The following is a 25,387-nucleotide window of genomic DNA, read 5'->3' as shown; positions in this document are numbered from 1 at the left end:
GAGATGCTAATTTCAGGGTCTCCAGTATCACGGACACAGTCTGAGCTGGGGTCCCAAGACCCAGAGCCAGGGTCGGATTCTCTTCCAAGGGATGGAGCCCGGTGGGAAAGTGAAGATCTGAGTGTCATCACCAGCATTGATAAATGTCACCTGACCCCGGTCACAGTCCAGACAAACCCGGATCCTGCTGGGGACCCGGCTCAGGGGCAGGAGTGTCACAGGGTTGGTGAGAGCCCGGAACTGACCCCACCACCACTCCACAGCCCAGATCCCCCGCTCAGGGCTGAGGCTGATCCATCCCTTCCTCCCCACAGACTCTCTGGCCACCCCCACAGCCCAAAATGTCGCATCCCCCACCTCCACCTCCCAGCAATGTCTCCCCGAGGTGAATCCCTCACAGCCCAGCACACAGAACATAGTGTCAAATCTCTCAGGGTTCTCGGGCAGATCCTGCCACATGCCTCCCCATCTCACACTTTTCCGATCCTCAGACAGGACGAGTTTGGGATGAGCCGTGTCTGGATCCAAAGTCACATTCACTGAGGAGAGAGAAAATCAGAGCATGAGGGTCAGAGCTTGACCCTGGGGGAGGGTCTGGGCCGGCGCTAGGGTTTTTGCCATCCCAAGCAAAAAAGTTTTTGTCCGCCCCCCCTTTTTTTTCGTGCCCCCGGCCCTGACCGAACTCCACCCCTTCAGAACCCCTTCCCCAAAACCCCTTCCTCCTCCCCCAGGCGTGCCACATTCCCCCCCGCCCCCATTGCCAGGGCCGCCCAGAGGATTCAGGGGGCCTGGGGCAAAGCAATTTTGGGGGCCCCTTCCATAAAAAAAAGTTGCAATGCTATACAATACTATATTCTTGTGGGGGCCCCTGCGGGGCCCGGCGAAAATTGCTCCACTTGCTCTGCACCCTGGGAAAAATAAACCTTCTGTATCTCGGCACAAACCCAGTTTTGAGAAAACTTCTTTACAAGGTATAACTGGTTCTCAGCATCAGCCAGTGCTAAAAGGCACTAAAGCTCATTAAAAGGGTTGGACAAATATTTTCCGTCAAAACTTTTTCTGGATTGAAAACTAGGGTTTTTTAAAAAGCAGAAAAAAAATACGGACAATGTCTGCTTTCCTTCAAAATTTGTTGTGTTTTTTTAATTGAAAAGCTGAAATTAGTCTGCCAAAACCTGAATATGGTTTGGGGTTTCAGAAGCGTGTAGCCAAATATTTGCTGTTTGCTGTATTTGATTGTTTAAAGAAACAATAAAAAAATTCTGCTTAAAAAAAATCCAAAACTTTTGAACCACCTCAGCTTGTGACCAAACGCCTGTGCCTATCCAGTCAGAGATTTTTCCAGGTTTCTGATACTCTGCTGGCTTCCTTGACTCATATCGGTCTCCATAACTTTGGGTTCATTTAGGTTAGAACATAAGAACAGCCATACAGGGTCAAACCAAAGGTCCATCCAGCCCAGTATTCTGTCTACCGACAATGGCCAATGCCAAGTGCCCCAGAGGGAGTGAACCTAACAGGTAATGATCAAGTGATCTCTCTCCTGCCATCCATCTCCACCCTCTGACAAACAGAGGCTAGGGACACCATTCCTTACCCATCCTGGCTAATAGCCATTAATGGACTTAACCTCCATGCATTTATCTGTTTCCTAGAGACTAGCTCCATGTGGTCCCTCACAAGCTGGAGACGGTTACTGTGGGTTTGTCTTTAGTATAGCGTATGTACATACTCCACGAACTGAGCATTTGAGCTTGTTCCAGAATCTGGGATGAGCCTATGTTGTGAAAACTGAAATGCTCAAAATAGCACATGTATGTGGAATGGACACAGGGTGCTAAAATTAAATTAACCCAGGGGTTCTCAAACTGGGGGTGAGGATGCCTCAGGAGGTCACGAGCTTATTACTGGGGGTCGCGAGCTGTCAGCCTCCACCTCCAACCCCGCTTTGCCTCCAGCATTTATAATAGTGTTATATATATAAAAAAGTGTTTTCAGTTTATAAGGGGGGGGGTTGTACTCAGAGGTTTGCTATGTGAAAGGGGTCACTAGTATAAAAGTTTGAGAACCACTGAATTAACCCCTCTGAAGTCTCAGGGAATGCAAGGGAGGGGGGTGGGTCTCCCTTGGTAGGGTTGGGAAGGATATTGCTCTTCCCATGTGATCCCTCCCTCAGCGGCTAATTTTAAATGAAGCTCCCCTCCCCTGACATGAATCGCCCTATGGCACTGAAATTAAATATAGACTATAACTTGGCATTTGAGAAGTGAAAGGGATGGCAGCCCTAATTGAAAAGCTAACAGCTTGGCTCTTCTGCAAGCCTCAAACTGCTGAATGAGCTTTAGGGTAGGGAAGATTGTGCCTCCCAAACAGCCTGGCCCTGCCCCCTATCCAACCCCCACCCACTTCCTGCCCCCCAACTGCCCGCCTTAGAATCCCCAACCCATCCTGCTCCTTGTCCCCTCCCCCTCTCCCTCCTCCAGAGACCCGTACCCCCCACGGACCAAGCCCTGTTCCCTGTCCCCTGACTGTCCCGACCCCATCCACCCCCTGCTGAGTCCTGACAGACCCCTGCAACATCCATAATCCAACCCCCCCATTACCTGTCCCCTGATGCCCTTCCCAACCTCTACCCCCTCCCTGTGCCCTGACTGTCCCCAGGAATTCCTGCCCCTTAGCCAACCTCCCCAGTCCCGGCCCCTTACCCCTGGCTCCCTCCTCTCCTGGAGCCTCAGTGCATCCAGCAGCCTCCCTCGACAGCTGCACCATTGCTCCGGCGGGGTCCCTGAGCTCCTCCCTGCTCAGAGCCCCGTGGTCAGGGGGCGGGGCTGCGATCTCGAGCCGAGTGGAGGGAGCTCAGGCCCCGCTGGAGCTCGAAGCCCCGCCCCCTTAACACGCGGCTCTGAGCAGGGCGGAGCTCAGGGACCCCGCCGGAGCAATGGTGCAGCTGTGCGGGGATGGGCCTGGATGCGCTGAGGCTCCGGGAGCGGGGCGGAGGCAGGGTCGGGATCCTCAGCCATTCTCGTGGGGGCCCCTGTGGAGACCAGGGCCTGGGGCAAATTTCCCCACTTGCCCCCTCTCCAGGCGGCCCTGCCCATTGCTTCCTGCGGGCCCCCGTGACCTCCTGCCCTAGTTCACCTCTGCTTTGCCTGCTCCCCCGGGTGCCCCGCCGCTCTGCTTCAGGGGAGCAGGCAGAGCAGAGTGAGCTAGGATTGGAGGGGCATAGGAAGTAACGGGGGTAGAGGAACCGCTCCCTGCTCCAGCTCACCTCCACTCCACCACTGCCGCCTCACCCGAACGCCCTGCTCGGCTTCTCCTCCCTCCCAGCCTTGCTGCATGAAACAGCTGTTTGGCACACGGTAAGCCTGGGAGGGAGGGGGGAGAAGCAGAGCGGTGGCAGCGCACTCAAGGGAGGAGGCGGAGGCAGAGTGCAGGGCCGGCTCCAGGCACCAGCCTACCAAGCACGTGCTTGGGGCGGCACCTTGGGAGGGGGCGGCGACTGGGGTTTGGTTTTGTTGTTTTTGGTTTGGATGGGCGGCGCTCGGGAGGCGGGGACTTGGGAGGCGCGACGCGGCACTGGGGGGCGGGGACTTGGGTGCTGCGCCGCGGCGATTGGGGGGGCGGGGACTTGGGCCGTGCTCGGGGCGGGGACTTGGGAGGCGCGACGCGCGCTGGCAGCAGGGACTTGGGTGCTGCAACGCGGTGCTCGGGGCGGGGACTTGGGCGCGACGCGCGCTCAGGGGTGGGGACTTGGGAGGCGCGACACGGCACTGGGGCGGGGACTTGGGTGCTGCGCGACGGCACTTGGGCGGGGACTTGGCGGCGCGGCGCTCGGGGGCAGGAACTTGGGAGGCATGACGTGGCGCTGGGGCGGGGACTTGGGTGCTGCGACGCGGCGCTCGGGGCGGGACTTGGGTGCTGTGACACGGCGCTCGGGGGCAGGGACCTGGGCCGTGCTCGGGGGCAGGGACTTGGGCGGCGACGCGGCGCTCAGGGGTGGGGACTTGGGAGGTGCGACACGGCACTGGGGCGGGGACTTGGGTGCTGCGACGCGGCGCTTGGGGCGGGGACTTGGGCCGTGCTCAGGGGCGGGACTTGGGAGGCGCGACGCGCGCTGGCAGCAGGGACTTGGTGCTGCAACGCAGTGCTCGGGGCGGGACTTGGCGGCGCGGCGCTCGGGGGCAGGAACTTGGGAGGCATGACGTGGCGCTGGGGCGGGGACTTGGTGCTGCGACGCGGCGCTCGGGGCGGGACTTGGGTGCTGTGACACGGCGCTCGGGGGGGCAGGGACCTGGGCCGTGCTCGGGGGGGCAGGGACTTGGGCGGCGCGACACGGCGTTCGGGGGGTGGGGACTTGGGAGGCGCGAAGCGGCGCTCGGGGGGTGGTGGGGACGTGGGCGCTGCACCATGGTGCTCGGGGCCGGGACTTGGGCGCTGCGACACGGCGCTGGGGGCGGGACTTGGGCAGCGCGACATGGTGCTGGGGGGCGGGGACTTGGGCGGTGCTACGTGGAGCGGGGGGGGGGACTTGGGCGGTGCAACGCAATGCTCGGGGAGGGGTCGGGCAGCGCTCGCGGGGGCAGGGCAGAGCTCTTTTTTTTTTGCTTGGGGCGGCAAAAATGTTAGAGCCGGCCCTGCATCCACTCCCACATTCAGGGAAAGAGAGGCACATCGCCTCATAGGGACTGATATTTGGACATTGATAAAATATCATCTTTAATTACCTTCTTCTACAGGTGCCACAGATCTTCTCCACCCTAAAAACAACCACATGATTAGAGATGAGATCTGATCTGAATAAGTATTGCATGATTCAATACTGTACAAACTAATACACCGAGGGAAAAAGAAAATTCTAAAAGTTCATCAGAACCTCCACTGGGTTGCATGTGTGTCTCTCTCCCAGGGTGGATCTTTGCTGCAGAGTTAGCCCAGGATCTTACCTGGTTCTTGCCCCAACCTATTTATTGCACAAGCACGAAAACTCTGCCTTAAGTTTGTTGGTGCTTTGCAGCCAGGCTGGCTGGCAAGACTTTGAATATAGGCTGTAGCCCAGGTACCACTTTAATTCAGCTTGGTTACCTGCCCACTTTGCAATGTGGAGGGAGGTTAACTATCTCAGGACCTGATAGTCCTCCACTATCTTCCCACAAATCCTTCTGTGCCATATTTTCTTGGCCACTGCCTATGTTACTACAGTATTGCTATTTCATTTTTCAAATTAGCTTTTGGTGTAAAATTCATCCAGTTTAGTCTTTCCCCACATTTTATAAAGTTATATTACAAAACAACCCACCCCCAAAATAATAATAATAAAAAGCAAACAAACAAAAAAAGGTTCCTATTGCATCAATTTAAAAAAATAAATTTAAAAGCAAACAATTCCACCACAATTAAACAAACTCCCACATGAGACTCCAAAATGGTACAAAAAGTTTCTTGTCAGAGGAAGGATAATGACACTTACTTATTTCGTTATCTCGTTTCTCTAAAAATTAAAGAGAAATAAATATATATGTTGTTAGGCATTTCCCTTTTCTTATGTTTTATTTCTCTTTATCATCTATATGACAGTGAAGGCTGAGAGAAATCAACCTCCTCTTCAGGACGTCAGACAAGAAGATCCAGTGGTACTTTCTGATCTTAAACTCTGTGACTCCATGACTCTATTGATTATCAGTATTTCAAACTGGCTTTTGGTGGGAAATCTCTCCAGTTTAGCCTTTCCCCACATTTTACAGAATTACAGTAACCCTTCAAAAAAAGAATAGTAATAAAAAGCAAGAAAACAAACAAAAAGAAGTTTCATATTGCAACAAAATTGTAAAAGTTAAATTTAAAAGCGAACAACTCCACAACAATTATGAGGATCCCATTAGGTACAGAATATTTCCTGTCAGAGCAAGGATAATGACACTTACCAATTTCTGTATGTAGTTTGCCTAAAAATTAAACAGAAATACACATATTGTTTGTTCGGAGTTTCCTTTTGCTTTTTTTATTGTTTTATTTCTCTTTATCATCACTACAACAGTTAAGACGCAGAGATTATTTTTATTTAGTCGCCTATTAAGGAGGTCAGACTAGACCAGTGGTGCCAAAACTTTTCCTGTTGCCCCCTCCCCCCCATTACCAGTAATGGAATCTGTGTGCGACCCCCCGCCCGTCCATTACTGCACAGTTGGCTCAGCAGAGGAGCTTGGGCTGAAAGTGGAGCTGGGCAAAGAACTGGGGATAAGAGAAGAGCTGGGAATAGAGGTGGAGCTGGCCTGGGGCAGAGAGGGAATGAGGGCAGAGCTGGGATGGGGTCGGAGCAGGGGGCAAAATGGAGCTGGTGCTGGGGCCGGAGCTAGGGCGGGAGCAGAGCAGGGCTTGGTGGTGCTCCCTCCCTTCCCCCTCATAGGGGCTGGCCAGGGCCCTGCTCACACCCCTCCAACGAACATTCCTCCACATACCCCTAGGGGGCCCAACCCACTATTTGGGGACCACTGGACTAGAGAATCTGGTCATCCCTTCTGGTCTTAAACTCTGAGACTCTATGACTCTATTGCTTATCAGTCTTTCAAATTAGCTTTTGGTGGAAATTCATCCAGTTTAGTCTTTCCCCACATTTTATAAAGTTACATTACAAAACAAACCCCTACACACCCTCCCAAAAGATGATAATAAAAATAAGAGAAAAGCCTGCTAGCAAAGAAATGAAAAAAAAGATTTCCTATTGCAACAATTTTAAAAGTTAAATTAAAAAGAAAACAACTCCAGCACAATTAAACAAACTCCCACATGAGGATCCAAATAGCTACAAAATTTTTCTTGTCAGAGGAAGGATAATGACACTTCTTCTTCCAGTGATTGCTCATATGCATTCCAGTTAGGTGTGCGCGCGCTGCGTGCACGTTCGTCGGAAGATTTTTACCCTAGCAACACTCGGTGGGTTGGCTGGGCGCCCCCTGGAGTGGCGCCGCTATAGCACCAGATATATACCCCTGCCGACCCACCCGCCCCTCAGTTCCTTCTTACCACCCGTGTTGGTCGTTGGAACAGTGGAGTGCAGCTTAGCTGACCTCCACTTCCCTAGCTACTCGTAGTTTCTCTCGTTAAACCTTGTATATATAGTTCAGATTTATATAGTTGTAGTTAACTTTATTCGTTTGTAGTATAGTTAGTGTATATAGTTCACAGAGGTTCGGGGATTATCCCCTTCCCTGCACCCGGTGCCAGGTACTATGCCTGGTTCACAGGGTTTCACACTGTGCTCTGCTGGCCACAAGCCGATGCCGACAAGAGATCCTCTCCTAAGTGCCTCGAGGAATCTCACCTAACAGATAAGTGCCGCATTTGTAAGGCCTTTAAGCCGAGAACAAAAGGGGAGCGGGACTTTCGTCTCAAGCAGCTCCTGAGGGAGGCAGCTCTTACTCCTCCACTCTTGGCACCGAGCGCTGGTCAGTCTTCAAGAAGCGCTCCCTCGGCACTGGATCGCCGGTACCGCCAAGGCCTCTTGGCACCGGCCGTCGCTGGCTCCGACGTCCGCTCAGCACGGATCCCTCTCCTAGAGGATGAAGAGGCACAAGACTCTTGCTGCGTCCGAGCCGCCTGCTTCGCAGCCCGAGCGCTATACTAAGTCGGACCGCCCGGCACTGATATCTGCCGTGGCACCGACAATATCGGCACCGTCGACTCCGGCCACGCAAGAGCCGTCGAGTCCAGTGCCGAAAGCTCCCCAGTACGAGCCGTGGTTGAGCTCACTATTAAGCTGCGTCAGAGCCGCCTGCTCCGCAGCCCGAGCGCTATACTAAGTCGGACTGCCCGGTTCCGATACTTGCTGCGTCACTGACAATATTGGCACCATCGACTCCGGCCACGCAAGAGCCGTTGAGTCCAGTGCCTGAACGCTCCCCGGTGTGAGCCGTGGTTGAGCTCACTATTCCCTCCACACCGGAGACATTTCCATGGTGAGGGAGTTGATTGCAATGACAGCGTCTGCGCTGCCTCAACCCCCGGCACCGCCAGTGCGGGTTATATAGTCGATCGGCAAGCCTGCCTTGATCAGACCACCCTGTGTTGGCACCGCAGAGCGGCACCGTTCACGATTGCAATCCCGCAGATGTTCTCGGTCCTGTCGCCAAGCCAGGTACCAACGCCGCTCGCAGTCCCGGCACCGTTCTCCATTTCGGTACCGGTCGTACTCGCAGCACCGATCAGCGTCCCGTTCACCAACCCAGAACACTCGGCGCCGATCCAGCTCCCGGCACCACTCCAGGCACTGAACTCCCGTAGCCACTCCCGATGTTGAGCCTCGAGATCTCGGTCGACCTCTTGGCACCGCTCTGGTCACAGGTCCCATTCTCGCTCCCGGTACCGGTATGCCTCCCGGTACCGATCCCCGGTGCTGCGTCAAGCGACGTCAGCTGGAGAGGGAGACTCTGCCCAGGGCTTTTTAGCTCCTCCATGGCCATCCATTCGGATGTGCACACCAGAGTCTTCCAGGTGCCCCAGGCCCAGGACCCTGACCCCCATCAGTGGTCACCCTGTACATCTTGGGCGTGCCATCAGGCCAAAGGCCTACCTGTGATCCCATCTCGCTCTGTTCTGTCAGAGCAATAGGTGGCAGAGGCGACAGTTAGCGCCCCTCCCCCGCCCCCGACTGGTACGGAGGAAGCCCCGGTTCAGCCACCGGATTCCGACATCCCACCGGATCAGGAGGTCATCCAGGAGCGCGAGCCTACACAGGACCCACTTGTCCCCGGCCTTTCTTCTCCCTCCTCCCCAGATGAGGCGGTGGCAGGAGCGTACTCCTCGGGCCCTATCGACTTGGGGGCCCATCAGGACCTCCTGAGACGGGTGGCACTCAATATGAATCTCCAAATGGAGGAAGTCTCGGAGATACAGGATCCGGTCGTAGACATTCTGTCGGCTGACGCCCCCACTAGAGTGGCCCTACCGTTCATTCCGACTATCAAGGTCTATGCGGATACCATCTGGCAGTCTCAAGCCACTATCCCGCCCGTGGGCACGGGAGTCGAACGCATGTACATAGTATCCTCCAGGGGCTACGGGCACCTATATGTACATCTTCCCCCCTGCTCCCTTGTCGTCCAGTCCGTCAATATGATGGAACGCCATGGCCAGCAGGCACCAGCCCCTAAATCCAAGGAGGCTAGGCAAATGGTCTTACTGGGCCGTAAGATGTACTCGGCGGGGGCCCTGCAACTTCGCGTCGCAAACCAGCAAGCCCTGCTTAGCCGATACTATGGGCGGCGGTGGGCAAATTTACGGAGTCAGTTTCTCAGAACTCCCGTCAAGAGTTTGATGCCCTCCTGGAAAAAGGGAAGAAGGTGGTGAGAGCTTCCCTCCAGGCCTCGTTGGATGTAGCTGACTCCGCAGCCATGACTCTGGCCACGGGTGTTGCCACGAGGCACATTTCATGGCTCCAGTTATCGAGCCTTCCCTCGCAGCTGCTGCACACTATACAGGACTTGCCCTTCAATGGCAAAGGCCTGTTCTCTGAAAAAAACTGACCCTAGGCTGCAAAGCCTAAAGGACAGCAAGGTCACTATGCGCTCCCTCTCGGCATGCACACGCCGGTGACTCAGCGCCGACCTTTCCGCCCCAGCCTCACCGCCCTTACCCTGCACCTAGACAAAGACAGGACTTTGCCAGCAGGCGTCGCTGAGGCAGTCGTAGGCGTCAGTCAGGACCCCAAAGGGGCCAAAATCAGGGTCCTCCTAACCACCAATGGGGCAAAAGCCTACCCATCCTCGTCCCTCTTAGGGACCCCTCTCACAAGCAATTCCTCTTGCAAGAGGTGCAGACGCTCCTCACCATCCGAGCTATAGAGGAGGTTCCAAAGGACGAAAGGGGTAAAAAGGTTCTACTCCCACTAATTCCTAATCCCCAAGGCGAAGGGAGGTCTCAGACCTATCCTAGACCTGCGGGAGCTCAACAAGTTCATGATACACCTGAAGTTCCGCATGGTATCCATGGGGACCGTCATCCAATCCTTGGATCCCGGAGACTGGTATGCCACCCTCGATATGTAGGGCGCGTATTTTCATGTCGCCATTTATCCTCCACACAGAAGGTATTTCTGGTTTGTGGCCAACCGTCATCATTTCCAGTTTACGGTCCTCCCGGTTGGCCTCTATACAGCCTCAAGTGTATTCAAAGCATCTGGCTGTAGTCACGACCTCTCTTCGCCACCGTCGGATACACGTTCTCAGTATCTAGATGATTGGCTCATTCGAGGGACCACTGGGGCCCAAGTTACCAGTCATGTAGGCGTCGACAAGGACCTATTCCTGCGTTTAGGCCTGATGATCCATATAGAGGAATCCACCCTGATTCCAACACAGGGAATAGACTTCATTGGGGCCATCCTGGACTCCAGTCTCGCCACAGCCTGCTTACCTCAGCCTTGGTTTCACGTGATGGTAACCATTGTACAAGGTCTACGGACCTTCCTGACAACTTTGGCTCACACTTGCCTAGGTTTCCTGGGTCACATGGCTGCCTGCACATTCGTAACCAAACATGCCAGGATTCGCCTCCATACACTTCAATCGTGGCTCACCTCGGTGTACCACATGGGCAGAGACAGAATGGTCATGGTCGCCTCGATCCCCCCGAGCATCCTAGGCTCCCTCGACTGGGGGTCGACAGCCTCCCTGGTGTGTGCAGGGATGCTGTTTCATCCACCTCACCCCTTGGTGTCCCTCATGACGGATGCCCCATCTCTCGGCTGGGGTGCTCACCTGGGTCAGTTTCGTACTCAAGGCCTTTGGTCGGCTCAAGAGCTGGCCTTGCACATCAATGTCCGGGAGCTGAGAGCAGTCTGCCTTGTGTACCAGGCGTTTCAGCAGCACCTGCAAGGCCCTTGTGTCGCGGTGTTCACAGACAACACAACGGTCATGTGTTACATAAACAAGCACGAAGGAGCACGGTCCTCCCCTCCTTGCAGGGAGCTATCCAGCTCCGGGACTTCTGCACAGCCCAATCAATAGACCTGGTAGCGTCCTTTCTCCCAGGGGTCTGGAACACTCTGGCGGATCGCCTCAGCAGATCCTTCCTGTCTCCAAGTGGTCGATTCCTCCGGATGTTATCCATTCCGTTTTCCAGAAGTGGGGCTTTCCCCGCATAGTCCTCTTCGCTCTCACGAGAACAGAATGAGAGAGAAGTTCTGCTCGTTCCAAGGCCTCTCCCCGGGCTCGATCTTGGATGCTTTTCTGATGCCGTGGACGAGCCGTCTGCTGTACGCTTTTCCGCCATTCCCGCTGGTTCACAGGGCCCTGCTAAAACTCCGCAGGGACAGAGCGCACCTGATCATGATCGCTTCAGCGTGACCCAGGCAGCACTGGTACACCATGTTGCTAGACCTGTTGGTAGCCAACCCGATTCCCCTGCCTCTTTGCCCAGACCTCATAACGCAGGATCACGGCAAACTTCACCACCCAGACCTGCAATCCCTGCACCTCACAGCATGCCTGCTGCGGGACTGAACCGATCCGAGTTACGTTGTTCTGCCTCGGTTCTACAGGATTCTCCTGGGTGGTAGGAAACCTTCCACTCGGTTAACGTATGTGGCCAAGTGGAAGCGTTTCTCCTGCTGCTACGTAACACACAATGTTTCTCCCACCGAGGTTCTGATCCATTCCATCTTGGACTACCTCTGGTCTTTCAAACAGCAGCGCCTGGCGCAGTCATCATTAAGGGTACACTTGGCAGCCATCTCTACCTTCCACCCAGGGGAGAGTGGCCGCTCCGTATTCTCACACCCGATGATTTCTAGGTTCCTCAAGGGCTTGGAGCGTTTATACCCCCAGGTTCGCTGCCCCGCCAAAACCTGGGTCTTCAACCTGGTTATAACCAGTCTTATGCCTGCCCCATTCGAGCCACTGACAACATTCTCGCTGATATACCTGTCCTGAAAGACAGTTTTTTCCTTGTAGCCTTTGCATCGGCCAGATGAGTCTCCGAGCTTCAGGCTCTCACGGTGGACCCACGGTGCACTATGTTTCTCAAGGACAAGGTGCAGTTGTGACCACGTCCGGCCTTCCTCCCTAAGGTGCTGGTGACCTTTCATATCAACCAGGATATCTTCCTTCCGGTCTTCTTTCCGCAGCCACACTCATCGTGAAGGGAGCACATTTGCCCTCCCTAGACGTCCGTAGGGCGCTCGCTCTTTATATCGAGCGGACAAAGCCCTTTCGTATGCCCCAACTCTTCGTCGTACTGGCAGACCCGACGAAGGGCCTACCTGTCTCCTCCCAGAGGTTTTCATCTTGGGTGACGTCGTGCATTCGCACCTCCTGTGACTTGGCCCATGTTCCATTGAGCCACCTTACTGCACGTTTCACCAGGGCTCAGGCTTCTTCTGCTGCCTTCCTGGCTCACATACCCTTCCAGGGGATATGTTGTGCAACTACCTGGTCCTCGGTCCACACCTTTGCCTCATTGGTCCAACAGTCCATAGATGATGCAGCCTTTGGCTCAGCAGTTTGCATTCTGCAACATCTCACTCCGACCCCACCACCTACGTAAGGCTTGGGAATCACCTTACTGGAATGCATATGAGCAATCACTCGAAGAAGAAAAGACGGTTGCTCACCGTTGTAACTGTTGTTCTTCGAGATGTGTTGCTCATATCCATTCCACACCCACCCTCCTTCCCCACTGTCGGAGTAGCCGGCAAGAAGGAACTGAGGAGCGGGTGGGTCGGCAGGGGTATATATCTGGCGCTATAGCGGCGCCACTCCAGGGGTTGCCCAGCCGACCCACCGAGTGTTGCTAGAGTAAAAAATCTTCCAACGAACGTGCACGCGGCGCACGCACACCTTACTGGAATGGATATGAGCAACACATCTCGAAGAACAACAGTTACAACGGTGAGTAACCGTCTTTTACTTATTTCTTTATCTCATTGGTCTAAAAATTAAAGAGAAATAAAGATATATTTTTGTTAGGGGTTTCCATTTTCTTACATTTTATTTCTATTTTTCACGCATATGACAGCGAAGGCTGAGAGAAATCAGCCTCCTCTTCAGGATGTCGGAGAAGAGGAGCCAGGGGTCCTTTCTGGTCTTTAAGTCTGTAATTCTATTGCTTATCGGCTTTTCAAATTAAATTTTGGTGTGAAATCTATCCAATTTAGTGTTTCCCCACATTTTATGAAATTACACTAACCCCCCAATCAAAAAACAATAATAACAAAAAGCAAGTACAGAAACAAACAAAAACAGGTTAAATATTGCACCAGAATTGTAAAAGTTAAATTTAAAAGCAAACAACTCCACAACAATTAAACAAACTCCCACATCAGGATCCAATTTGATACAAAAAAGAAATTTTGTCTGAGGAAGGACAATGACACTTACCAATTTTTGAATTTTGTTTGCCTAAAAATCAAACAGAAATACACATATTGTTTGTTGTTTCCCTTTTCTTATGTTTTATTTCTCATTATCATCAATACGACAAGGTTTAGAAACTATTTCTATTCAGTTTCTTCTTAAGGAGATGATCTGGTCATCCCTTCTGGTTGTAAACTCTGTGATTCTATTTGAATAATTGAATCATAGGAGAGAAAGTCTAATCCCCTGCACTTGTGGCAAGACTAAGTATTATCTATACCACCCCTAACCTGGTTTGTCTAACCTGCTCTGTAAAATCTCCAATGATGGAGATTCTATATCCTCCCTGGGCAATTTATTCCATTGCTCCACTACCCTGCCTGTTAGGAAGTTTTTCCTAAGGGTAACCTAAACCTCCCTTGTTGCAATTTAAGCCCATTGCTTCTTGTCCTACCCTCAGAGGTTAATGAGAACAATTTCTCTCTCTCCTCCTTGTAACAACCTTTCATATACTTGAAAACTGTTATCATGTCAGTCTTCTCTTCTCTAGACTAAACAATTACTGTATTTCTTACCAATTAATCAAATTAGCTTTTTGTGTGAAATTTATCCAGGTTAGTTTTTCCTCACATTTTATAAAGTTATATCCCCCCAGAATAATCGTTAAAAAGAAAGTATGCAAACAAACAAAAACATGTTTAATAAATAAATAAAAAGAGTACATTTATCAGAAAACAACTCCACAACAATTAAACAAGCTGCCTGTGATGGAATACCCTTTGGACTTCATGGGGACACGGCCACTCTTCAGTGGCTGATGGATAGAGTGCTATGGTCACATGGGTCCTACACGGCCACCTACATTGATAATATCATCATCTACAGTGAGATCTTGGCTGAATATATGAAGCACGTTACTGTGGTATTTTGGGCTCCCAAAGAGGCAGATTTGAGGGCCAACCCAACCAAGAAGTCACTTATCTAGGGTATACTGTGGTGTGGGGAAGGGTGGGAGGGAGAGCTATGATCATTGGTGGGAAAGTCCAAGCCCTAGTGGCCTGCGGGATACAACTGACAGTTCATCCCAAACTCCATTACCATGGCTGCCCCTTTGACAGACCTGGTTAAGGGCACTGCACCCAAAAGGATCAACTGAACCAAAAGCTGTGACAAGGCATTTAGGGCACTACAAGACCTGTTGATCCAGGAGCCAGTAATATTCCACTCAGCCTTCTCAAAGCCCTTTATTCTCCGAACAGATGTACCTGATGTCAGACTCAGAGCAGTGCTATCTTAGGAATTCAGAGAAGAGCACCCTGTTCTCTATCTCAGCAGAAAGCTATTCCCACATGAGGTAGCCTAATAAGTCATTGAAAGGAGGCCCTGGAGGTGAAACAAGCCATTGATGCCCTGTGCTATTACTTGTGGGGGCAGCCCTCCTGCCTAGTGACTGACCATGCACCACTCCACTGGCTGAAGTCAATGACAGGCCATAACCCAGGCATTATGCAGTGGTATCTCTCAATGCAGCCATAGAGCTTTCAACTGGTACGTCATTCCGGCACGGAAACTATATATGTGGACTTATCACAGGATGGTGGGGACACAAACCAGCCCCAGGACACCACAGCCCATGGTCTGAGGGGGAGGGTGTGTGAGGGGTTCACAAACACCACACTGGGTGTGACAGTGTGAAAGAACAGTACTGGGCCCAGGTAACCCCACCCCTCCAGCCCTGCAGACCATACTCCAACTGGAGAAAGGGCTGAAAAGGGAGCAACCCAGCTGAGAAGGGAGAGGCACGGGAGGGAGACAGACCTACCCTGAAGATTACTGTCAAGGGCACCAGAGCAGCCTCCCTGAGGGACTCACTGCTCACTTAGACCTGGTTGGGGTTGATGGTTTGGTGCCTTTTCTTTTTCTTTTCAACTTATCTTGAACTTGAAGCTGGGGAAGCCCAGCAGCCAGTAGGAAGTGACCTAAGGAGGGTTATTTGGACAATATCTTTGGGGGCCAGACACTGTTGACCTTCCTAGGGTGCTGGATCAGAGACCGGTGTAGTGGGTGGACCCGGGTTCCCCTATCTCACTGCACCAGCTGTTTGGGGATGGGCCCCGGGGCTGGCTCAGCACCCTGAGACTGTGGCACCACCTGTACTTCACCTCTTCCTTCCCCCCTTCGCCTCTTCCCCTGAAGCCCCCACCACTCGCTCCTCTCTGCCCCCTAGAGCAAGTGGCAGGTGAGAGGCGCTTGGGGGAGAGGGTGGAGAGGAGTGAGCAGTGGGTGGGGGCCCTCAGAGGAGTGGGCTGAGAGGAGTGGATGGGAGGCGCTCGGGGGGGGGAACTTTGGGGGAGGGGGCGGAGTGGGGGCAGGGCCTCGGGGATGAGGGCAGAGTGGGGATGGAGCACCCCCCACAAAAAGAAAAGTCAGAGCCTGTGACCAATGACTCGATTATATTCCCACATGAAGATCCAATTTTGTATAAAATCTTTCTTCTCAGAGGAAGGAAAATGACACTTACCAATTTCTAGATTTTGTTTGCCTAAAAAATAAACAGAAATACACATACATGTTTTTATGAACTTTCCTTCCCTAATGTGTTGTTTCACTTTTTCATGAAAGTTAAAACCGAGTGATTATTTCTATTCAATTTCCCCTTTTCCATTGCTTCCCCACCATCCCAAATAACATTTTGGTGTGAAGTTTATCTAATGTAGACTTACCCCAAATGTTATGAAACTAGATTATCAAACCCTGTCCTGGGGCACATCCCCATCCCAGTCAGGAAAAGGCAAAAACTCCTCAGGGCTCAACTGACATTAAACAGGCATCCTGCAGGGCCTACTCCATTTGGAGGAAATGATCTTGAAAGGGAGAGTTTGTCACAGAAAGGGGACGGCTGCTGGAACTCAGGGGTAGCTGATTCTTGCAACAGAGTCGCTGGAAGAAAACTTGTGAACCTCTGCCACTGACAAGGGTCCTTCACACGAGGTACAAGCTGACTGCAGCAGGGAGTGGTTGAAGATAAACCTTGTTCTGGGATCTTGCTGTACTGAAACTTCTGTCATGAACTCACTTGATTCGTGCTAGACCCCCAGCTTTGCAACAGTCTCTAGACTCTTCAGTCTGCCAGACTCTCTCTTCCTCCTGGGTAAGCCACACGGCTTCACCACTTCCTTAGATTGGACCTATTGGCCTTCAGCACTCCCGCTTTGCACTCTGAGCTCTGTTCAGTGAGTCCAACTGAGATACTCCTGATAGAGACTTGCACACTCTTCAGGGATAAATGCACCTCACCAAGCGTTTGCAGTGGCACTCAAAGAGCATTGTCAAAACAGTCGGCTGTATTAGTCAACTGGACACAGCATAGGTTGTCAGAGAACTGAAGGTTAAAACATACACCATTCTGGTCAGCCCAGAGCCCAGATTCTGTAGTGAACCCCAGTGTTCAAGCTCTGTTTGTTTCTCCATCCGACCTCCTTATTCAGAGTCCAGATTGGAGCCCTGACTCCTTCCAGCAGCCAGCTCTTATCCCCCATCTCACACCTCTCCAGCCCTTTGCTCTTGAGCTGGGGAATGTTGCTCAGCTTCCCTGCTTAGATGTGGGGGAATCCATCTCCCTCTGGGCTATTGGTTGCTAGGGGTCAATACCCAGTGACTGGATTTGCCACTGTTTTCTCAGATGTTCCATTGATATGGGGACTAAGGCCCATAACATCAATACTGATGTCTCTTAACCAGAGAGCAAAACAGTCCTTTTCTATCCACTGGGTAACAATGTCACATATAGAGGAAACTGAGGCATACATAGAATTCATAAAAACATTGAAGAAAATTCCCACTTCATCACACCTTCATTGACAAGACAGACATCTATAGATTCTTCTGAAAAACTCTGAGACTGAGGGCTGGTCTGCACTGACAACTTACACCCTTCAGACATGTAGCTAGGCCGACCTCACCTCCTGATTGGAAGGACTTTTAAAGGGGGAGGGTTCTCTGGAAACATCCAATTGACGATATCATCTACAGTGAGAACTGGGCCAAACATATGAAGCAGGTTGCTACGGTATTTCAGGCTCTCAAGGAGGCAAGTTGGACGGGCAACCCAACCAAGTGTCAGCTGGCCACCCAAGAAGTCACTTACCTAGGGTATGTTGTGGCGGGGGGTGGGGGAGAGGGGGAAGATATGACCTTTGGTGGAAAAGTCCAAGCCCTAGTGGCCTGCGGGATACGATTAACAGTTCATCACTACAGGGATCACATCAACCCTCCCCTGCCCAACAAACACAGAGAAATAAAAATAAATCAAAGAAACCAACAAGTCTATATACAATTGTGTGACTGTGGTCAAAATTTGTATTTTTTTGTAATTTGTAGAAAAGGGGAAATTGAAACTTACCAACTTCTTCAGTAAGTTTCCCTTAAAAATACAGAAATAAATATAAATTATTTTCCTCTCCCTGCTTCAAGAAACAGTGTTAAAAGACAACATCCTATAGGTACAAAATTCATTAGGAGCATGGAGGGACAAGTCCAATTTATTTGGAAATTGGGCAGATATTCTTTATGGACGAAGTGAACCCAGAGCCCTGGAGCATGGATAGCTGTGTCTGAGTTATGTGACAGTTGATATGATTTTTTTTCCTAACTGAAGAAGAAATGTGTTTATTTACTGATTTACCACAGGGGCATTTCTACTGGGCCTATCACTGTAATATCGAGATGCATGACACTTTGTTACCAAAAAAGATCTTTGAAGTACAAATATGACAGACTAGACTTTGCAGAACCTTGTCTCAAATGGGACAGAGACAGACAGTGATAACCCCTGAGAACTAGGAAAAGGGGGAGATGGAGGACTGAGCAGAACACAGATGTATCTGCTATGATCTGATTCTTTGGTTCAGTTCTATAGCCTAAGACTCTCTTCCCTCCTATTTTCCCACCCACAACTATGCCATCACGCTCTATCAATACCCACACCTCCCGCAACACACACACACCTCTGCCCCCACCCTCTATTAATAAATTCACATGAATTCTTCTTTTTTATTTAGGACAAGATCAACAGGTCACATGTTCTTATAATATAAAATTCTGAAATTCCTCTTATTTATTTATTAAAATAAAACCTTTATATACAGTATATTTCTCCCTCTGATATTTACCTTTAATTTTAAAGAGATAAACAGTGAGGCCAATGAAACCAAACAAAACCACCAGGATCACACTGAGAGCCACCATCCAGGAATTCACCCTTGGGAAAAATGGATCTGAAAAAAAACACACCAAGAAATTGCCTTTGTTTGGAAGCAGGGATGAAAATCAGAAGTTTTTATTCTATATAAATACATAAATAGTACCCAGCAGGATTTCTGTGAGATAAGAGTGAACGAATGGCCATGTCTGCACTACACAAAATGCCAGAAAATGATTTTTACAATGGCTCCATTCAACACAGATTTAACACTGATTTATCTTGGAAAAAATAGACCTGATTTGATCCATTGCTATTCAGAGAGATGTAGAATTCAGGGGCAAATTCTTTGCTCATAAAAAAACACTGACTTCAATAGAATTACACCAGCAAAGAATTTAATCCTTAGTGTTTAGCAACATTCAGAAATTGTCAGATTAATTAGAATATTTTTGAAAAATCCACTATTACCCCCCAATATTTGAAGGAATCATAATCACAATTTCTCCAAACAATTATGTATCAAATGTATTAATCTTCATTTACTGTTCTTGGGCTCACAGTGATTCAGACATCCACCCAGGATGGAATTTTGGAAATGTACCTAAAGCTTTCTCTGCCCAGGGTTTGTGCTCTGATACAGTGAAACTGGGGCAACCCTCTTATGTGGCCATTCTTAAATTGGTTGAAGAATTGACAACATATGAAGGTTGCAGCAATTTGAATAAATTAATGCACAAAATCTTAAATCATAAATTGTCTTAATAGTGCCCTACCTCCATTTAGCTGAAGTTGGTAAGGAATTGACTGGAACTAAATCTATATAGGGCACTCTGAAACATATATGAGTGTTCAACCAAGCAAGTATAATCAATTAATAAAATAGTTAATCAGTGCAACTTTTGTTTGTAGACAAGGGTAAAATGAGTCCCTTTGTGGATCTAGACCAAAGTGACTTAAGGAGCACAAGTCCCATTGAATGTCAGTAGAAACAACATCACATGACTGCGGTGACATTTCACACAAGTAATGAACAATGATTTGGGGGAGTAAGAAGATCACAAAGAAGGCACATCACAAAACGTACCACATTAAAAAAAATCATTAAGATGAAGTTAAGGTCGCAGGAACATATTGCATCAGTGGATTGAGTGAAAATTTCTTTTCAAAAGGTTGGAAGTTTGTGTCTGTATGTACATTCTAGAATATGAGAAAAGTCAAACTTAACATTAAATGTACATGAAACCCAAAACTTTGTTAGACTGAATACTCACAATGAAGGGAACCAAATTGCCTAAGCTGTGACCCAGTAAAGATACCAGCCTCCCACCTTCTGTGTTTGTATGTGGATTATGAAATATTCACCACAGACGTTTCAGTTCTTGTTTTCCTATGTTTTGTTTTGTTTCTGGTGGTGGTGAGTTCAGTGTGGGATTTGGATGGTAACTGACCTGCTATATAAACTGCTGATTCCTTTTCTTGATTGAGAATGGTGTTCCTGATGCAACAGGACAAGTTTTGGTTTGAATGTTTTTTCACAATGAGTGCAGTTTCTATTCCAAACAGGTTGTTATCACCTCGGGATGTTGTTTCAGAGAGTGATGGTAAATCTCGCCCACTGAGATCTTTCCACAGCACCTCAGGTTCTGGGTACCAACCAGATGATCGACAAACCACCCGGATCCCTCCATCCTTGTGATCCTCAACAGAGATGAGAGGAGCAGAGCCCAGACCTAAGGGGAAAATACATGAAAATTCCATGAATTAATTTATAAAGCAGAAGGGATGAGGAACAGTTTATGGATCCCTTACTCACACTAGAAATCACTAATTCATGCGGGTAGTCAGTAGAACAGATAAATGAATACTGGAATGGCTGAAATCCCAATATTCATGGACACAAAAAACATAAACAAATATTTAAAATAAGTTCACTGAGTCAGTGGGAGATATTGTTGTCTCAACACAGGAGCAACTGAGTGCTGAGCACCTTTGGAGATATGACAATGTAGATACCTGAATAGGATCTGAAATTTTGAAAATCTAATTAGTGCACTGGATAGATATATTTATTTTTAAAAAAGGCTAAGTGGCTTCATGGTTACAGTGTCAAAGCAGCAGGGGAGAAATGCTAGGTCTTGTCTAAGAGTGGTAAATACATAATTAGTAATATGATTATGGCATAATTATGTTGTATCTTATATAAGATGTGTCATGTAAGGTGTCAATGGAAAAGTTATGATTTGCTGAATATGGTTATCATATTTAGACAATGCTAATGGCCCATGAGCAAAAAGAGTGGGCCATGGTAAAGTCTTGTCCTCACCGGGGGACAATGAAGACAGCCTATGGATAATGGCTGCCATGACTCATCAAGCATGCAGGGGCATCTGACTAGATCACATGATACTGAACTCCATTTTGGTACCTGTATTTTTCCACAAACTGGGCTGGGAACCTGGCTTGGAACAAAGAGATTCCTGCCATATGGAAGAAACTATAAAAGGAGGAAGTGACATCACCAACAGGCCTCACTTTCCTCACAACTCCACATCTGGATATAGCTCTGGAAGAGCACAGACTTTGAACTGGGGAAGTGCTGGTCCCAGGTGGGAAAGAAGGAAACCCTGTCTGTGTATGAAACATCTACAAACTGCTTGTACTATCTAACAGGGTGAGACACTGTTTGATTTAAATCCTGTGTAGTATATTAGGCTTAGATTGTGGTTTTGTTTATTTGCTAAGTAATCTACTTTGATCTGTTTGCTATCACTTATAATCACTTAAAATCTATCTTTCAGTCATTAATAAATATATTTTATATTTTTTACCTAAAGCAGTGTGGTTTGAGTAAAGTGTTTGGGAAAAATCTTAGCTCAGCTAACAAAGGTTTTGTGCATATTCCTCTCCACATTGAGGGAGGGGTGAACTGGGTAACTGTAATAATTTTTTTCTGGTCAGGTTTTTGACCAGGGCAGGATGGTACAGCTCCAGGATCCTAGGTTGGGGTGCTGGGGTGTGTTTTGGCTGAAGCCTCGCTATTGTGGGTTCATGAGTGCCTGGCCAGATGCATTCATGAACACTGCTGGATGTGGTCCCTGCCTGAGGATGTTGGTGTGAATGCAAGTGTAGAGGGCTTTGCCACTTGTCACAACATCACAGTGCAAGAGGGAACCCAGATTGGTGAGAGAGAAGGCTCAGCTGTACCTCAGTTCCAGCTGGCACCTGGGGAGAACCCGTCACACCCACCACCACCATCACCATTATACAGTCTCAGCAAATAATAACAGCATTAGATTTTAACTACGCCCCAAAACAACAACTAACAGTGAACCAATAAGATGGCCATAAAAGTCTGGCAGTCCCACCTTAGCCCACATCCTAGAAATGCAAGCAGAGCAACTGGAAGGTCATATGTGTCCAGAAGTCCTTTCCTTCTTAACTAAAGACCGCTTTGGGGTCAATTAAGATTGGGCAAGAAAGTGCCTTGGCCATCCTGAAAATGTTTTTAGTAACATGTTGGGAAGGTTTACAGCATATTTTACCTAGTATGAAAGTGGCTGTTTGTTGAAAGTTATATACACTGTGTTGCTGTAAAATATATCACAACCAGGGTGCAACAGTTGTTGTAATAAGAAAGAACAAAGCCTGCAAACCACACAAAGCTAAAACTGTCACAAGCTACTGACCTGCTACTCGCAGTTCCAATATGGTTTCTTCATAAGAAGTATCATCTTGAACAAAGCAGTGGTATTTTCCTTCATCAGAGTGTCTGATATTGAGAATCCTCAAGGGAACGTTTCCATCTGTGAGTCCAGCTTTCAAAAGCTCTGTCCTTCCCTGATATTCTGGCTTCTGCCCATCATACTGATCCTTCCCACCACGATACAGGTGCACAAAGGATGCCAACTGAGATCGGTACCATCTCACCTCCATGTTTGCAGCGCTCATCCGGGGGGACAGGTGACAGGGTAACACAGATTCCTGACCCAGAACGGCAGTGACAGGGTCACCGGGTCCAATCACTGTGAACTTTGCTGGAAAATGCACCAGGACAACAACAACGAAAAGCAGCTCAGAAGAAAGAGAGAATTTGATATGGACACATCCAACAGGTTCCATTTCAGACAAACTTTCCAAAAAGTTCAGCCAGAGGCAGACACTCGACATGGAACATTTCAGCCTGAATATTTAAAAAAGAGCAGCGCTCATGGGCAGCAGGACTGGGGCTCTGTGATAAGAACACTCAGCCTCAGCGTATGGCACAGGCACACAGCACTGAGATGGGGCGTGGAGCTGATAACAGGTAAGTTTGGTGCATGGCCCAGGCACAGAGCATGGTACAGAGTGGGGAGCTAAGAATTGGTAGGTTCAGTGCATGACAGAGGCACACAGTGCTGACACGGGTGGGAAGCTGAAGACAGGTGTATTCAGTCCATGTCACAGTCACACATCAGAGAAACTGAGGCAGAGAGCTGGGAATGGACGTGCTCAGTGTATAGTTGAGACAAACTTACTATTCAACAGCCATTTTTGTAAGTGCTCTCAAACTGACACGCTTACTGACATTCCCATGAAATTTGATGGGCCACAGCAGGAATAGCGGTAGGGTTGGTGGGCCATATTTGGTGTTCTTTCAGCAAGGTGCTCCTGAGACATGGCCCTATTGCTAGAGCCAATTGTTGGACAATTATGGTTCAATGCTTCACATGCTCAAGAGACCAAATAACCAAACATAGTGAAAATTATTTCCTAAAGACAAAACAATACGAAAAGGAGACATCCATACACTCTCCCTGGGAAACAATTCTTATCTTTCAGCGTGCTCACCTTACACACAAGGTGTGCTTGAAAAATACACCCCAAACCCACATATACTTATACCATTACTGTTTACAAGTGAGAAAGCACTTTATACATCACCTAAGATCCAACCCACCAATTTCTTAACTTGTTGTTCGGTACCTTCCCTAACCCTGTTTTGGATACCACATTCCAAACCAGGTGAGTGTAGAGGTACATCCCAACCAGTGCTAGGACACACCTTTCATGGCTTTGATAGGCTTCCTATTTTCTATTGTGACTGCTGACATCAGATTTGTAAAGTGTTGTGAGATACACCTCTACCCCGATATAAAGTGACCCGATATAAAGTGACCCGATATAACACGAATTCAGATATAACCCCATAAAGCACTCCGCTGGATCAAAGCAAGTTCGATATAATGCGGTTTCACCTATAATGTGGTAAGATTTTTTGGCTCCCGAGGACAACATTATATAGAGGTGTATTACATATTTGTGAACAGAACTGTGGGAAAAGCATAATACATTCAGTTAACTTCCCAACAGTCTCTCTCTCTCTAATGTATATTATAGGATTACCGTGCACATAATGTCTAATAATATGGTGTATACTACACCTAACATATATGTATTAGCTAACAGGCCCAATTAAAAAGTCACATGACATCAATGTATTCTGGTTCCTCTTATGTTTTTGTGCAGATTAGTCTCAGACTATGGCTCTGATCTTGTTTACATCTGAAATCCACTAAGTTATTGGATTTTATTATTATTTATTAAACTCTTCAATAAGTGTCCACCCAATGCTCTGGGCGCCTTTGACAATCTTTTCAGAATACTTGTGTGAAGAAACAGACCTGGGCACTATCCAAGGAGCAAATAAAATAACCCAGCAGCAGCAACACAATCAGAGCAATCAATGAATAATGAAGGTGCTGATCTTGCTGTGTGGTTAAGTTTACACACTGTGAGTAGTTACGTTGACTTTGAGTGGAGCATGTTGTTAAGTCATTTTAGGGGCCTAAATTAATCCTCTAAGAAACAGCAGAGACAGGGCGGATTCCTACCTGATTCCATCTTGTGAACATAACAAGTAAAGAAGAAAACAATAAAACCGGGGAGAGGGAAGCTGGCTCTGGATCCGTGACAGAATGAGAGAACCTCCATCTTCACTGTAACTTGATCTAGACAATAGTGGGAGGATAAAAAAACTCATCATAATGACCATAACACTGACTAACATTAAATCATTAACATCAAACATTAAAGAGGACTCATTAAATCAAAAAAGAATAAATACATTGTTAAGTGAACTCTTTTGTATTGTGGAGTTAGAACAGCCATTCAATTACAGTTGAAAATGTGTTTCCTTTACGATTCTGATTTTGTCCCATCCCTTCAAAATCCACGTTAAAAAAAAGTCAGATGAGTGTAAAAGTTTGTAGTAATTCCATCAAGGGAGAAAAATGTTTTTAAGGAATGAAAAACAGTGTGTGTGTATGTGAGATAGAAAGATTCTTGGGGTCTTTTTTAACCCATTTCTTTTCTTTCAACATATCAGACGCAAAATGATTCAGTCCCATAAACTGAGCTGTTAAGTAACAGGGACCACAGAGAAAGACACGTCCCATAAACTTGGATTTGCAAGAGTTTATAACTTACTTTATAAAACAGAAATATACAGTAAGTTAATTCATAGCAAATCTCCCTTTGAATACATTGAGAGCAGGATCAGATCCAGTTTTCTTGAATAAAGTGTAGGAGCAAAGAAATAGATTCTTAAATCAAATAACCAGAATAGTCTGGAGTTACATTACAATGAAAGGAGTGGGGAAAATAGCTCTGTATCATTTTGAATATTTAGTTCAAAAGCAAACTGTATATTCAGAGTAAGACACATTTATCCTGGGATTATTGGATCATTGTGCAGTTAATAATTCACACAGGGAATAAATGTCTGCTAGGAGATATCAGAGAGCAAGGGAGATGGGATTCAAGTGACAGAAGCTCACTTACCTGACACATCCTGGAAATA

At 48.4% G+C, this 25,387-nt stretch overlaps 1 protein-coding gene across 1 annotated transcript; it reads right to left on the bottom strand.

Moving 5' to 3' along the window:
- Positions 1-27: 27 nt before the first annotated feature.
- LOC120383959 (butyrophilin subfamily 1 member A1-like) lies at positions 28-24,519 on the bottom strand. Its single transcript, XM_039502282.1, has 9 exons — positions 24,420-24,519; positions 22,236-22,583; positions 19,998-20,279; positions 18,518-18,622; positions 17,749-17,769; positions 15,862-15,888; positions 14,308-14,322; positions 4,725-4,757; positions 28-539 (listed from the first exon to the last, which is right to left on the bottom strand). Exons 1-9 carry the CDS (start codon positions 24,517-24,519, stop codon positions 28-30), a joined length of 1,443 nt encoding a protein of 480 aa, XP_039358216.1.
- Between the last annotated feature and the right edge of the window lie 868 nt (positions 24,520-25,387).

The sequence above is a fragment of the Mauremys reevesii genome, linkage group 15, assembly GCF_016161935.1.
Source record: "Mauremys reevesii isolate NIE-2019 linkage group 15, ASM1616193v1, whole genome shotgun sequence".
Taxonomy (NCBI): domain Eukaryota; kingdom Metazoa; phylum Chordata; order Testudines; family Geoemydidae; genus Mauremys; species Mauremys reevesii.
This window is presented reverse-complemented; position numbering and strand designations above follow the sequence as displayed.